Source organism: Penicillium crustosum (genome assembly GCF_028827405.1).
Source record: "Penicillium crustosum strain IBT 35664 chromosome Unknown utg000004l_segment0_segment0, whole genome shotgun sequence".
Classification (NCBI taxonomy): domain Eukaryota; kingdom Fungi; phylum Ascomycota; class Eurotiomycetes; order Eurotiales; family Aspergillaceae; genus Penicillium; species Penicillium crustosum.
Window position 1 is genome coordinate 2,922,642 of NW_026623125.1, and position 15,257 is coordinate 2,937,898.

At 48.3% G+C, this 15,257-nt stretch overlaps 7 protein-coding genes across 7 annotated transcripts; 5 read left to right on the plus strand and 2 right to left on the minus strand.

Annotated features, from left to right (window-relative positions):
- Positions 1–983: 983 nt before the first annotated feature.
- N7487_010146 (MFS transporter) lies at positions 984–2,670 on the plus strand (the record flags this gene model as incomplete). The annotated part of the gene is made up of 5 exons (XM_056877876.1): positions 984–1,068; positions 1,150–1,395; positions 1,449–2,273; positions 2,338–2,511; positions 2,563–2,670. 5 exons carry the CDS (start codon positions 984–986, stop codon positions 2,646–2,648), a joined length of 1,416 nt encoding a protein of 471 aa, XP_056726456.1. The 3' UTR covers positions 2,649–2,670.
- Positions 2,671–2,939: 269 nt separating this feature from the next.
- N7487_010147 (isopenicillin N synthase family dioxygenase) lies at positions 2,940–3,933 on the plus strand (the record flags this gene model as incomplete). Its single annotated transcript, XM_056877877.1, has 3 exons — positions 2,940–3,098; positions 3,310–3,729; positions 3,793–3,933. The coding sequence occupies 3 exons, from the start codon at positions 2,940–2,942 to the stop codon at positions 3,931–3,933; spliced, it is 720 nt and encodes a 239-aa protein (XP_056726457.1).
- A 709-nt stretch (positions 3,934–4,642) lies between these two features.
- Positions 4,643–6,296, plus strand: N7487_010148 (epoxide hydrolase family protein; the record flags this gene model as incomplete). Its single annotated transcript, XM_056877878.1, has 8 exons — positions 4,643–4,863; positions 4,944–5,077; positions 5,153–5,425; positions 5,490–5,498; positions 5,561–5,747; positions 5,804–5,924; positions 5,982–6,137; positions 6,198–6,296. 8 exons carry the CDS (start codon positions 4,643–4,645, stop codon positions 6,294–6,296), a joined length of 1,200 nt encoding a protein of 399 aa, XP_056726458.1.
- Positions 6,297–6,937: 641 nt separating this feature from the next.
- Positions 6,938–7,909, plus strand: N7487_010149 (DUF1917 domain-containing protein; the record flags this gene model as incomplete). Its single annotated transcript, XM_056877879.1, has 2 exons — positions 6,938–6,992; positions 7,047–7,909. 2 exons carry the CDS (start codon positions 6,938–6,940, stop codon positions 7,907–7,909), a joined length of 918 nt encoding a protein of 305 aa, XP_056726459.1.
- Positions 7,910–8,309: 400 nt separating this feature from the next.
- On the minus strand, positions 8,310–9,191 carry N7487_010150 (COG1/VPS51 family protein; the record flags this gene model as incomplete). The annotated part of the gene is made up of 1 exon (XM_056877880.1): positions 8,310–9,191. The coding sequence occupies one exon, from the start codon at positions 9,189–9,191 to the stop codon at positions 8,310–8,312; it is 882 nt and encodes a 293-aa protein (XP_056726460.1).
- A 178-nt stretch (positions 9,192–9,369) lies between these two features.
- N7487_010151 (OB fold domain-containing protein) lies at positions 9,370–10,103 on the plus strand (the record flags this gene model as incomplete). The annotated part of the gene is made up of 2 exons (XM_056877881.1): positions 9,370–9,526; positions 9,577–10,103. 2 exons carry the CDS (start codon positions 9,370–9,372, stop codon positions 10,101–10,103), a joined length of 684 nt encoding a protein of 227 aa, XP_056726461.1.
- Positions 10,104–10,404: 301 nt separating this feature from the next.
- Positions 10,405–14,851, minus strand: N7487_010152 (SKI complex subunit tetratricopeptide repeat protein SKI3; the record flags this gene model as incomplete). Its single annotated transcript, XM_056877882.1, has 3 exons — positions 10,405–14,413; positions 14,472–14,672; positions 14,736–14,851. The coding sequence occupies 3 exons, from the start codon at positions 14,849–14,851 to the stop codon at positions 10,405–10,407; spliced, it is 4,326 nt and encodes a 1,441-aa protein (XP_056726462.1).
- Positions 14,852–15,257: the final 406 nt, after the last annotated feature.

Here is a 15,257-nt window from a genome sequence, read left to right on the forward strand (position 1 = left end):
CCGTCCATAGTAATTTCCTAGAGCCAATACTACATTGTAGTCACTATATATAGTTTCTACTAGGATTATATGTTGAAATGGTTGCATTTTGCGGAGTTATTCCGGAGAAAGTAAACATAAACTAGATAATATCAAAGAAAAAACAATACAATCCCACGTGAATAGCAGATGATACACACCCTCGTCGGTTGGACGTGCAGTAATAAGATCAGTCTCACGCATGCCCGTCTTACGCCATGTCTTATCCCTCGAGCTATTGTTTCACCGCATTGCATGGCCCCGTTTTTTAACCCTGTGAGACATTCAGCCCTTTAACAACGTCCGATAAAAGGGCCCGGACACGCAATACGGCCTTGGTTCTACTATCTACCTACATAGTCGTACTGGGTACATAACACCGGGAGTTCCGACGGTTGCCGACGGACTGGTTGCCGACGGACTAGATCCGACTACTCCGTAGACACATTGACAGATTTTCGTAATAGTTTTAGATCCATGGGGTAAGTAGATCAATCTTGATCGAAATATGGATGTCACGTAAGGTCGTGAAGGTCCATTCGGGACATTGGTGCAGGGTGTGTGCGCGTAGCATGTACATAGGTAAGACTTCGGATCTGCAACAAAGGGCGTGAACTCTAAGTGTGACACACAAGTTGATATTTCTGTATTGTCCTCCTCGTACTTCGTAGTCGATACATTGATGATGCATCAAAGTGCATTGGAGGTGCATTTGAGGCGTCGATCACGATGTTCGGCTTAAATGCGAGGGCGATCTGAATTGACTCATTTCCAATAGAAACCCGCTAACGACACGAGAACAAGGAACTCCAGGTGCCTAAAACAAACAGTCATCTTAATCTCCATGAGCTAACTTAATGCAATGATATTTTATATGGGGTCCTACCGCCTAAGAGCTACTTAACTAATTTCTTCTCTGCCCCCACTTTTTCTTTCTTCTCTTGTCAATCACTCAATATATCAAAATGGACGGTACAAAGCCATGGGGCTATAAGTGGCGTTCATCTCGACTGTTGGTGGTTTCATCTATCACGGTTGCCTTATTCGCAGGTATGTCTGGTTGTTTCATATACCGAACTTTTTTTTTTTTTTTTCTTTTTTCACACCTGAATCATACTAACAATCCATCAGAGACATTTCTTTATGGATTTCTTACTCCGATTTTGAGTTATATGCTTGAAGAACGACTGCATCTTGATCCATCACAAACTCAGACATTTACTACAGCATTGCTCACCACTCATGGGTTCATTGGTCTCGTCTCTGCACCGATTATCGCTCACCTTGCCGAGAAGACTTCGAGCCAAAAGAAACCACTATTGATTGCTTTGGCAGGATGTTTTGTGGGAACTCTGATGATTGCTCTCGCCCCATGTCGTATGAGCCTCTAAACTTGACTACGACTTTTGGAAGCTAACTATCGTGAACAGTTTGGGTACTCTTCGTTGGTCGCGTCCTGCAATCTATGGCGGGTGCCGCCACTTGGGTGGTTGGATTTGCTCTTTTAGCAAACAATGTGGATAAGAAAAACCTCGGGCAGTCGATGGGGATGGCCATGTCATTTGTAACTGCAGGAATGGTTGGCGGACCAACAGTGAGTGGTGCATTGCTTCAGCTATTTGGCTACTGGGCTGCCTGGTCACTTCCCTTGATCGTACTTGTCTTGGATATCGTTGCCCGTCTGGTCATGATTGAGCCTGGTCTCAAATCCCCCAAAGCAGCTGGCAAATCAGTTCTCAACAATAACGGGGCCCCAGAAGAATCGACTGCTCTACTTTCTGATGCCCTGTCTACCGCCCGGCCGGATGATTGTACAGTGGAGAACAAGCACGATCTCAAACATGAATACTACAGAATTATGCTTTCCGATCCACGTGTTCTGACTGCATTGGCCAACGTTATTGTTGTCTCCTCTCTCATGTCTGGTATCAACAACACTCTCCCTGTTCACCTGAGACAAGCATTCGGCTGGAAGAGTTTGCTCATTAGTATGATGTTCTTCTGTCTCCAAGTCCCAAACATTGTTCTCAGTGGCCCATCTGGTTGGCTTCGTGATCGAATCGGAATACGTGGACCTACTGTTTTTGGTTGGCTGGCGTTGATCCCTCTCATCTTACTTCTGGGTATTCCTGGAGACTCCCACTTCCCATGGGCTGGTGGAGATAACGCTGGCAAGTCCATCTTTACCAGCAGCTTGATTGCTTTGGGTAGTATTCTACCTCTTGTGCGCGGTGTAGGAGCCGTGCAACTGGCCTGTGAGTGATTCTATTATATGTGCTGTCCATTTCCCCGCTAACAAATGTGACTTTTTCAATATAGATGTTGTCAAGGACATGGAAGCCAAAGACGCACATATGTTCGAGGCCAACAGAAGCAACTTGCGAGTCTTTTCCATGACTGAAGTCGGATTTAGCCTCGGTATGATGCTTGGGCCTTTGCTGACTGGCTCGTTATTCGAATTAGTTGGTTTCTTTTACATGACTGTGGCACTAGGTAAGTCACACAGTCCTATAACTTATCCTTCAATTCACTCACCATATGCAGCTATTACTTGCCTCATCCAGGCCGTGGTTTCCTGGCGTTGGTTGGATACTTTGCCCTCTCCCGAAGCCCCCGAAACTTCGGTTTAAAATGTTGGAACGGTTGATATATATGCGTTGAAAAAGCGTTTATTGTGATACGAATATTTTAGCAATGTTGATTAAGATAGGTGTATCCTTCAGGGTACATTTGAGATAGAAAATAAAAAAGCAGAAATATCAACCAAAAAAGTGCAGAGATATGTAGTCTATTAATATTTCTATTAGAATCGGCACAGTAGTTGTACAATCGGCGATTGGTGGTTGGTGAAGATAACGGGATCTACCCCGCGAGGTATAAAGTGGCAGTTCCTCCGTCCCTCTCAGAAGCGCCATACAACAATGACCGAATCAAAGACTGAGATCTCGCAGCTGGCCGATTGTAAGAATATCCCGATTATCGACCTCTCATCTTTGGATAGTCCAAATTTCAACGAGCGACGGAAACTTGCTCAATCAATCTATGATGCTTGCACTCAGGTCGGCTTCTTTTACATCAAGGTACATGGCTCTTATTGTACTATTGAGCTTCGTCGGATATTGACAGGACCTTTCAGAACCATGGAATTCCAGAGGAGAAAATCAATAGCATCCACCGTTCCGCAAAGCGGCTTTTCGATCTGCCCGAGGAGCAAAAGATGAAGATTTATATTGGGAACTCTCCTGTGCGTCAACAAACTTGAACAGAAAGGACATACTAAGACTATAATAGAAATTCCGCGGTTACAGCCCCCTAGGTGGTGAGAAATCCACTGGGACAGACGATGATCCCATTGCTGAAGAAGATGCTGTCAATGCTCTCTCTGAAGCATTCGACATCGGATACGAAACTGCAATGGATCCTCAAAAATCAAAAGATGACCCTCTTCCTCATGATCTCTACGGATTGTATGGTGATAATCAATGGCCTAGCCAGGATATACTTCCAAATTTTACAGAGACCTATGTTGAATACTGTGTCATGATGCTAGGGCTCTGCCGAAAGCTGATGAGAATATTCGCCCTCGCTTTGGAATTGCCCGAGGAGCACTTCGATTCGATGACCAAGAACCCAGGTGTCACGTCCAGGATGATGCATTACCCACCTCAGCCGGTGAAGGAGGAAGTCCGTGAAGGGCTTGGGGCTCATACGGTAAGTAATGGACTAAAACCCAGAAGAAAATAACAAAAGACCAATTTCCTTATTTGCTATCAGGATTTCGAATGCTTCACTATCCTCTCCCAGGGTAGTGTCCCGGGGCTGCAGGTGTTGAGTCACAGCGGCGAGTGGATACTGGCACCACCATTGCCGGGAACACTGGTCGTCAACATTGCAGATTGCTTGTCCATTTGGTAGGATCCTTCGGTTATCCACCAGAGCGTGTGCTAACTCAATTAGGACGAATAAAAAGTTCAAGTCGACTATTCATCGTGTGACAAACTTGACCGGGCAAGAACGTTACTCTATCCCCTTCTTCTTTGGAGTTGACTATGATACAACAGTGTCAGTTCTACCGAATCATATTTCGGATGATAGACCTGCATGCAAAGAGCCCTTTAAGGCAGGCGAGGTACGTGATAGAATAGATCTACTACCGGTGTGATAACTGACGAGGGAATAGTGGGTTCGCGAAAAGCTATCGAAGGCTTACGTTGGCTATGAAGGCTAGTGGTTTGTAGTGGATAATGGGTCTTTGTTGTCAGATAGAATTTTCACCTTATTGTGTTGAACTTATACATGTAGTATACAATTCTACAAGTCCATATATGTATAATCCGAATCAGAACGAAGACATCATTGGGTGCATATCCAACATATACATGTTATGCAGAGGCTTGATCAATTCATCATATTTAATCTCACTTGACCTTGAACTAATGTCCTCCCAAGCCCAACCCAGCGGTGTCCCAATCCAGAATAAGGAGTTTGTAAGCATCAAATCCCGAGGCCTGTTCCCGTAGGAACCCCGCACATGACGACGGAAGGTTGCCTGAGCACAGAGCCCTATATTAAAGTGCATCGAACAACATACGCAGCATCCAGAATAAAAGCCATTGATTTCAAAATGTCGTTGCCATTCAGTACTCCGCCTTCGACGGCGACAGCCTCGCTCACGCCATTCAAGGCCACCATTCCCAAAGCTAAACTGGCTGAGCTCGAGACATTAATAAAGTTAGCGAAATTGGCACCGACCACATACGAGAATTCCCGAACAGACCGTCGCTATGGTGTCACTACAGATTGGCTAGTCACTATGCGGGATCAGTGGCTGAGGTCTTACCACTGGTAATGATACTTCAGCGCACCGTGCATGTGCACTACAATGCATGCATGATATTGGACACAGGGCTAAAATATCACACTAGGAAATCTTCTGAGGATCGAATCAATAGTTTCCCTCAGTATACGACGGAGATCGAAGGTCTTACGATTCATTTTGTAGGGTTGTTTTCAGAAAGGAAGGATGCTGTTCCTATCTTGTTGTTGCATGGATGGCCTGGTAGGTCTATAGCTTGGCATCGATCTCACAACGAGCAATTCAGCAATTCGTGGAGACTGACCTAATGTATCAAAGGGAGCTTCCTCGAGTTTTTGCCTATACTGCAAAAATTCCGAGAGGAGTACACACCGGAAACCTTGCCTTATCACCTGATTGTACCTTCATTGCCAGGTTTCACTTTCTCTTCGGGACCCCCACTGGATAGGGACTTTGGAACAGGTGACATTGCCCGTGTTGTGGATCAACTCATGAAAGGTCTTGGTTTTGAGAGCGGGTATGTTGCCCAGGGAGGTGACATTGGAAGTCGGATTGCCAGGCATTTGGGTGTGGACCACGAGAGTTGCAAAGGTATGGAACACCCATGATATTCTGACTGGGTTAGTTGAGCTTTTTCTGACAAGTTGTAATATAGCTGTACACGGTGAGTACTTCCTCCACAGAGGATATCTGATATCCAATGACTTGAATGCCAATATAATCTAGTCAACGTGGTTTTCATGAGAAAGCCAGACGGCATGACGGACGACCACCTGAGCGCCTTTGAGATAAAAGGCATCGAGAGAATGTCGAACTTTATTGCTACGGGCTCAGGCTATGCGACTGAGCAAGGCACTCGACCCAGCACCATCGGGCACGTTCTGTCATCGAGCCCTATGGCTCTACTAGCGTGGTAAGCCGCGGAAAGCACAGCGTAGTCGACAGGAACTTCAAAGCTGACACCCGCAGGATTGGAGAAAAATTCCTAGAATGGGTCGACGATCCGCTTGCCCCAGAGGATATTTTGGAATCTGTCACCTTGTACTGGCTTACGGAGACGTTCCCTCGAGCGATCTATACTTATCGACAGGTGAGTTTCCTCCAGATTTTCATCTTCCACGAGCACACATCTGATGGGAATGAGTAGAACTACCCTTCGCCACCAATTCCGGCCTCCAATGACCCCCGTTGGTATATCCACAAGCCATTTGGATTTTCGTCTTTCCCTATGGAACTTGCTCCATTGCCGCGCTCGTGGGTTGAAACCACTGGAGATTTGGTATTCTGGGAGGAGCACAAGAAGGTATGGACTGTGGCAGTTAAACAAGAAATGAGATTTAATACTAATGCTGGTTTCCTACAGGGTGGTCACTTCGCGGCACTAGAGCGGCCCGATGAGTTGAAAGCGGATTTGGTCAAATTTGTAGACCAAGTATGGCCAGGTATCACTGGCACCGAATAAGTTGGGGTCAATAACCAGGATAGAAGAGTGAGTGTTAATATAAATGAGTTTATTTTAGGATATATTCAGGGACTGTCATGTTATAGCAACGACCAAAGCCTGTGTAAAACATATTTATTGGCCTGAAAGAACCACAGTATACCATTTTAAATTTCTCTTTTATTTGTTAGATTTTAGACTACTTGTTAACCGGGTTAACTTTATTGAATTACTATAGAGCATACAATTATAAAAGATCAATTAAATTGTGGGGTGCTTATATGACCTTCTAAATGTCTGTTTATATATGTATATATTTGTATGAAGGCTGTAAAGAGCACTTTTGTATATATACAATACTATTTGATGATTACGACTCCTAACCTTAGAACTTTAGAAACCTTAGAAGTGAGAAAGGATAACTGTATAAACTGCTGCCTGGTAATATCCATGGGTTATCAAATACGAAATTTATGTTCCCGGTACACTTAGTCGTATATGTTCATGGACCGGTGGACTGGTATAGTAGTTGAGGGTGCGGGAGATTCAAATGCGGGTTGTTTATCAGATCGCGCCCACTACTTCATCTTCCTCCATCTTCAACTACACCTTAACGGAAACCACCAGAGCATCATATTCTTTTTCCAGCGCCACCTAAAAAAATGGCATCAACTACAGTAGCCGATGAAATATTCTCCGACGAATCAAGCTTTTACGGTAACCCCATCACATACTCCAGTCCACACAAGAACCCCATCTAATCCATATCAGGCGACGAAGATGAAAAGACCGAACTAGAAGCACAAGTCTCATCGTACGACCCAGAGCCATTCTGGGTAGAAACCCACCAGAAGCTTCTATCAACCATCCAGCAGCAACTGCGCGCGCCGCCGACACGCGCAAAGGCTGCACCATCAGACATCTCCATGGAAGATGCATCTCCAGAACCAGGCGTCATACCACGCAATCAGCGCGGGAAGACCGAGTCCATAGCTCGCTTTTTATCGCGTCTCCCGCCCTCAACAATAGAAGCCGCGGACGTAGGTCCCTGGATCTGGATGTTCAATCCGCATATGCCATCCAAGCAGAATGGGGATGGGGATGTTCCCGCCCTGCTTCGAAAAGGCAGGGAGCTTCTTCAGGAGTACGAGAATGAGAGCACAGTCCTGCGCGAGGCGCATGATAAATCTGGCGCGAAAACTACGGCCGCTTTGACGCGTAAATTGAATCCGATGCGGAAAGAGCTCGAGAAGAGTATTCTTGATGTCGCGAGGGAGACTGGTGTTACCAGTGGGAAGTGGATGCTTTTTCCGACTGTTGATCGGGTTGATGAGTTCTGGGGGACGGTTGTTAAGGCGATGGAGAAAGGAGAGCTTGGAGATGTGGCGAAAGTTGCTACTAATGATGGGGGCGGAGAGAGTCGTTTGATTTGTGTTTACACGGATGATTTCGGGGATGTTGAAGATGTTAAGCGAGTAGTAAGTAAGTTGGTTGATATTGGGCTTGTTGGAAAGGGGCCTCGGTCTGTTTACTACAAGTCTGATGCGTTTACTCATCTGGAGATTAGTTCTAAGAATGAGTATGGGCTCAAGGCGAGTATGTATTCGAGTCGGGAGGTGCTTGAGGGAAAATAGGTGGGATTATGGCTGGTTGGAGTTTGTTTATGATTGACGAGGATATGATTGACGATTAATGTTATGCTGTAGTGGGTATCTCTGAACGCAGTTATCTACATATTTATGATACTTCATGTGTTTCCGAACATTGGTGGTAAACGGTGGGCTGTATGTCCAAGGCATTCCCAGAAGCCGGGGGAACGGGTGGTTCGTTGGAACCAGGGCTGGAGGCAGATAACGATTGATCATGTCTTGCATAGATCAGGGCGATCTGTCCCCATGAACGAGCCGGCTCATTCATGGTCACAGCTGTCGGTTCAGCCAGACGTGGTGGCTCACTTGGGCAACAGTCCATTGCCGAGGAGCTCCAACCACATGGATTATGGCTAGCCGAAGAAAGGTGTGTGTAATCAGGTGCTCAATCATCGTGACTTTCCCTGTTCATGACTTTCTCACATGCTTCCCGAATCTCAGCAACCCCCTTAACATCACCCCAGGCGTCGAGTAAATGCTGGATCTCTTTCCAGTCCTTCTCCGCATCTTCTTGTTTATCCTCCGACACGAGCTTTTCCAATCTCTGTGGTGCAGCAAGCACCCACCGGACAGTATCCTTCTCGCGCTTCTGAGTTGAAGCTTCGTCTTCCTGTTTCGCTTCCTTCATTCGCCGGCGCTGCTCCTCACCTTCCTTAATGAGTCCCCCAGCAGTCTCGGCAACAAAAGCAATAGCCGGGCCAAGCGTTTTCGTCATAGTCAACGGCGCACCGCGATCATCCATACTGCGCCGCATTTTCCCTATTGTCTCCACTGCGCGGATCAACTTTGAGTAGTTATCGTAGACCAGCGCCTTCCGCTCTCCGTCGAGAGTGCGGATATCTCCAACCAACGTATTCTCCGCCTTGAGAACCGTGGACAGGGACGACGATGACAAGAGATGCTCGACATACCGCTGTGGGTCGAAGTCTGGGCTGTCAAGCTCCGTTCCTGGCCCTAGAGCGGTTGGATCGGAGATATCTCCTGCATCTGTGTTCCGTGGCACACTCCGGGAGCGAGATGGGTCTCGGGAGGCAGACGTGTCTGCTCCAGGTGGTTTGAGGTTGTAGTAGTCTCGCAGGGCGCTACGATTGCGTCGCGGGTTGAGTGAGGGGGAGAGCGCTCGTGCGGTGGATGGGGTAGATGCGGCGCTGAGTCCCCCACTGACGTTGGTGCTCAAGGCATCGAGTGATGGGCGGGATGATGTTGGGCCTGGGGAATGGGCTCGGGAGGAGGCAATGGACGGACGTGGGGATGATAGTGTCGACATTGCGGCAGGTTTTGAGGGAGGTGTATCGGAGTTGTCGGAGGTGAGAGCGTCGGGCCAGGTCAATGGCTTTAAGCGGTGGTCTGTGCTTTAGTTTTTGCGTTGAGAGCTTCCCCAACTTCGATGCTTTCCTTTGATTTACCATACGCGCCAATATGATCCTAAGGGAATCCAAGGCATCATGACGAGTCCTGATCAAATCGCAGCTCAGATACTGAGCACCAAGTCCCTCTCAGTCGCCCAACCCTGGCTCAATGCCTTCCTATCATCATCTAGCACGGCGCAACGAAATATCCCCCCTCGGCTCTCGCAAAGACGGCTATATTCCGTCTTCTCGCGTCCGATATCAAAGAATCACTCTCCAAACACAGATCTTGCGTACTACCAGTCGACATTCATGACCCGACAGTCCAAGAGCGACAGCTACAGGGCTCAATCCCCGTGCAAGTGCTAGACATTGAAGACATTGGCACGAGTCTATGGAGCCAGATCGAAGCGATTGAACGTGTTGAGCGCGGCGAGGCCATCCGTGGCCGCGAAATTGTGCGCACAATAGCTGTAGGCGAGGACCCCGAGGCGTCGGAGAACAACCGCGCAAATAATAACCCAGCGAACGGTGCTGCGAGTGCGTCGGGGAACAGTGGGTATGGACCGCACCGGCTGATTCTTCAGGATGCAGCAGGAACTATGGCTGTGGGTGTTGAAATGCAACGTATTGATGGGATAGCGTTGGAAAAACTTGCTATTGGGGCGAAGCTCTTGCTCCGTAATCCATCTGTTGCGAGAGGTATGGTGCTGCTTTCTCCGGGATCTGTTACTCTACTTGGGGGCAAGATTGAGGCTTTGGATAAATCGTGGAGGGATGGTAGGAAGGCTAGGTTGCTAGAGAAGACTGCAGGTATTGAGAGAGAATGAGAAGAGAAGTCATCGTGGCCTCAATTAGCTGCACAGTCGGCGGAGTGTGGTTCTTTTTACTACGCATTTTATTATTATTATTAAGGTATGGGATTTGAATTTATCTTAAACTATCATGAATACATTTGCGTTGAATTTGATATTGTCATGTTCATTCGCTAAAAAGCTGATGTGCAGTTAAAAAATAGATACACTGTGCATCAAGTTCACCCAACCCTCGCGCTTCAAGCGTATGGCGCTTGTGTGGCAGGGTAGTTACCTCATGGACCGAAGTAATCGGTCCATGGCCTGTACAGCGCTTCTATGCTAGGAGAGATTTCTCGTCATCCGAATCCTCCGATTTATGGCCAGTGCAGCGTGTCCACATGTTCCGGGTAGGTACATTGTGCTTCAGTTCCTCCCATCCAGTACGTTTCCACGGGGCAATCATGATCGCTCGGAAAGCGTCACCGACCTTTCCAGTTTGCGCGTAGGCTTGGCTGAGCTCCTCGGCTCCGAGATCACCGTAAGGAGGCACGCTCCGCAGAGCGCGTTTGATAGTCATGGCGGCTGGGTACGGGTTTCGCGACACTGCCGACAACTCCATCCATCCGGCAGATTGACCAGGTGTAAGCATTACAGCAGTGGTGGCATCTCCAAGGCGCCTGACACTTTCGTGAACGGTTGCATTATCGCTGAGGCCCATTGCTGAAATGGCACTCAGAAGTTTGATGATTTTAGCTCGGTCGTGGACATCGATGTCATCACGGGAGATCATGCTATTAAGGTCTGATTCAACTGCTTCAACGGCGTCCTGGTCCGCATCGAGGAGAGCAATGGTACCCATGAGGGTGACTGCTCCGACATGGCTAGGGTGGTTCATCACGCAGTCGAGTAGTTGCTCACGAGCAACAGACTGGTTCTCCTCGCCACCCTTGGCCCATAGGACCTGTGCAAGAAGACAGACAACATCAGGAGCATTCTCTGCTTCTTCGAGAGCGTCACGGAACATATCGATGGCTTGGTCCATAGACTTCAGATTGTAATATGCTAGACCAGCGGCAAGATGCGCAGACAGACGAAGCTTCTTGCAGGTTTCGGGGTCAAATTTCTCCGCGTCATCCTCCCCAGAGAGAGAGAGCGCGAGCTCGGCCTTTTCGGCGGCCTCTTCATAAGATTGGCGTGCAAGCAGGACACGAGCCATATCTGCGTTTGCTTGGGCATACCTCGAAAGGGAAGCTGGTGACTCAGTCTTTTCGAACTCATCTTCCATGCCTGAACAGACAACCTGCAGCTTAGACTCGGCATCTGCAGTCTCGCCCATTCTTTCTGCCAAAAGGGCCGAAAGATGCACAAATGGCAAGTTTGACGGATCTTGGATACAGAGTTGTTGCAGTGCGAAGAATGGCTGAATGAGTTCGGCCACATTAGAGGATGAGGCCCCATTGAGATGATCAAAGTGGGTCAAGCTGAACTGACGCTTAGTGAGAATATCGGACGAGTTTGAGATCTCAAAGGCATGCTCGAAATAACCTTTCGCCTCCTGTGTCTCGTGAACATGAAGTGAAACGAAGCCTTGGCCAACCCAAGCTGGTGAATAGTCTGGGTCAGTGGCCTGTGCTCGCAAAAAGGTCTTGTATGCTATGTCGCCTTCTCCATGGAGGAGATAGAGTGCTCCGAGATTTGTCCAGACTTGCGCGTTGCGTTCATTCAGATGCAAACTTCGGACAAACGCATGCTGAGAGACCTTCGGACTCATGATTGCAGTGACGACACCCAATGCGTTCCAGAAATCGGCATTGCCCGCCTCTAATTCGATTGCTCTCTTGAAGCAGCGCATGGCTGCTTTGATGAACTTGCGAGACTTCTTGCCTTTCTTGGTCGAGTCCGGCTGCACATTGCGGTAGGCCAAATATTCAGCCCAACCAAGGTTGTACCAGGCAACTGCTTGGGAGTGAGTATCATGCACGGAAACATGGAGTGCACGTTTAAAAGCGATTATGGACAGGTGAACATAGAACTCAGATGGCATCGACTCTTCACTTTCATTGGCTGCAAGCCAATCAGTTCCAACGCCATCAATATCGGTCATGACATCAAGGGCCATAGGGTCGAGATCGACCTCTAGTAAAGCCTTGCAGCTGGAAGCAGACAACTTTCCAGTCTTGGCCTTCATGCAGGAGAAGTTGGAGAAGGCATCTCCTACAGCCTTCCACAGGTTGAAAATGTCGCTTTTGATCTGCGCCAGCGAGCTGGCCACCGAAATAGCTTGGTATGCGAGCTCTGCTGCATCGTTGAAGAGACCTTGGCCAAGGCTCTTCGCCGAACTCTCAGTCAGGGTCTGAAGAAGCGCGAGAGTCACACCAATGTCACCAGGCCGGGATTTCAAGACATCTTCGTAGGCAGCGATGGCGTCGTCATACTGGCCAAGCTCCCGCCTGACGTTTGCCAGCATATACCTTGCAAACCATACATGTTCCTTGTCTTTATCTGAGAGCCCTTGTTCCAATAGTTCTGCTTGCTCAAAGGCCTTGGTGGCGGCGTTGTATCGACCAGAGTGGTGATAGCTTTCGGCAAGACCGACCCATGAGTGGTAATCTGTTGGCGCGAGTCGAAGCGCTGCTTGGAAGGACACAACACTTTTGCTGTATTGCTGTTTGTTAACCTGAACAGACCCCAGTGCCGCATATGGCCAACTGAACCCTCGGCGCTTTGAACCAGGGGAAGGCCTAGCCTTGCCGGAGTCCACCACCCGCTGCGCAACTGCTTCAACAAGGTCCCATTCCTTCGAGTCGGCAAAGCCCCTGGCAAGACGCTCGGCGGCTTCGATCTCAGAGGTAGACAGTTCAAATGCCTTGTGGAAGCATCTGCGAGCTCTGGCTTTATCCTTCTTGTAGTCTGCGTAGTAGAAACCAAGGATGGTGTATGCTGGAGCGAAGTTCATATTAGCCTGGATGGAAGCAAAGAGACTAGCATAAGCACCACTGCGATCTTTGCGCGCAGCTGCAGACGGGTCAAGCTCCCACTGGCAGTAACCAATGCGGTAAAGAAGCTCAGATTTGAACTCCCTGTTGTCCGGTTGGGCTGCTTTCAGGTCCTCGTGCGCAGCCTGAAGGCTGACTAGGCCACCTTGAAGATCGCCATTCAATGCTTCACACCAAGCAAGCTCTCCGCGAATCTTGAGGTTAGCAGGATCGCGTTCAAGTGATCGCCGCAGGAAGTCAACAGCTTCTGCATAGTCCTGATCCTCTTTCAAAATCAGACCAATCCCAAGCAGGCAATTGGAGGAGGTTGGGTTCCGTTTGAGGATCCCCTCGAAGATTTTCTTCGCATCTGGATGATATCTGGGGGATTGATAATAGATCATGGCATTGGCAAGTGCGTTGTTCAGGGAATCAACGGTGTTAGGAATCTTGACACCACTGTACTTTACCAATTTCTCAATGTACAGCAACCCCTTGCGAGCAACATGGATCACGCTCTCATAGTCTTCGAAAGAGAGGTAGACATTTGCTAGGATACGGTGGGCAATAATGGAATCTCGAGCGGAGTCCAAGCCCGTGACCATAAGGACGAGAGGATCTTGAGGAGCAGTTTCCCCGTCATCAATTTCGTTACCAGGCTGTGTGGCTGTGACTTCCTTGCTATCCTTGCCATCTTTGTCATTTGCTTCGTCCGAAAGGTCCTTGGGAAATGGCGATAGGTCGCTCAATAAGAAACCTTTGAGAACCTGAGAGAGCCCAGATTCTGGGAAAAACTCAATGTACTCACGCAGGTGCCCCACATCATACTGGGAGAAATCCTGAACATCCAGCCACCCTAGGAAAACCTTCCATGCGGGTTCGAAAGGATGTTTGATAATCACCATGTCATGTGCTGCCTTAAAAACAGCTGCTCTCTTCCCCTCCTTCTCGGCATCAGGCAGAAATCCGAGTTCTTCATATGCGCGCTGAAACAACTTCTCCTCGTAATGACGGCGTTCCGTATCGTCGTTGGTCCAATCAATCATTCCTTGATAAAATTGATCCAATCGGCTCTTGTTGGCAGCCTCCCGACGAACTTCCTGGGTGACTTGTTCGATGCGAGCACCAAGGCGCGTTCTGCGCTCTCCAATCTCACGATTGATAAACTCTCTTTCCTGGCGCTCGGTGATTTCAATCAATCGCTGGTATGTTTGGGATGGACGAGGCAACCGGCCCTCAAGAAAGTCGTATAGAGGTGAGCCCGGTATCTGGAGTTCCAATGCATGCTTGTGTTGGGCTAGGGTCCCCTTGTTCTTCATTGTCTTTGTGTACTTGTTGACCATATCTTGGCAGCGTTCCTTCTCGTCGCTATAAGTTATTAGCACTATGTCCTTCCTGTGGAAATCACAAAGGGGTCAAAGCATACTTCTCGGCGAATATCTTTCCAAGGGCAATGACTGCCTTGTGATAACCATCATGATCACAGCCACCCTGTTTCTCGTACAGGGAGATCAAACCCTGCCAAGCAGTTTTGTCATTGGGATTGATACCTAACGCAGCATGATAGGCGTTCTCCGCGTCTTGGTTCCTATTCAATCGATCGCAAGCGAGACCGAGGAAGACATTCCTTAAAAAAAAACAACCAAGTTAGCCATGCTCCAACCAGAATTAGAATCAGGAATTATCATACGCGTGGTAATTATTCGGCTCATTCTTGACAAGCTCCTTTGCTTTTGCAGCAGCGGCTTGGTAATCTTGCGATTCCAAAGCTGCTCGAACGGCTTTCAATGCCGCTTTGCTCGACATCGTTCCCGTTGTGCAAAGGCAGCGGGGAGAAACTGTCTTGGTGGAGCAAAGCCGGTCGGCTAGCTCGCGATACGTCACTTCTTATCGTTATCAAAGGTGGACACCAATGGACCTTCGAGCTGGCAATGAGCTTGTTGTTAACTTGAAAGGCTAAATCGGCAAATAAAAGAAAGTAATCACCTTGGATATCTCACGGCATACGTTCTGATAACGAAGAGCAACTCGAGGGAGTCAGGATCTTCTGCGAGGTTTCTGAGAGTGGTCGGAATCACGTGTTCTAGTGATTTGAACGAAGATATCGGGCAGCTCGGCACTAGTGACCTTTGTAAAAGGTTACCAAAGCTCGTTCGCAGGCTATTTCAATACTGCTAGTCGAGTTGAGTCGGAAAGTCGTTGCCTGTATCTA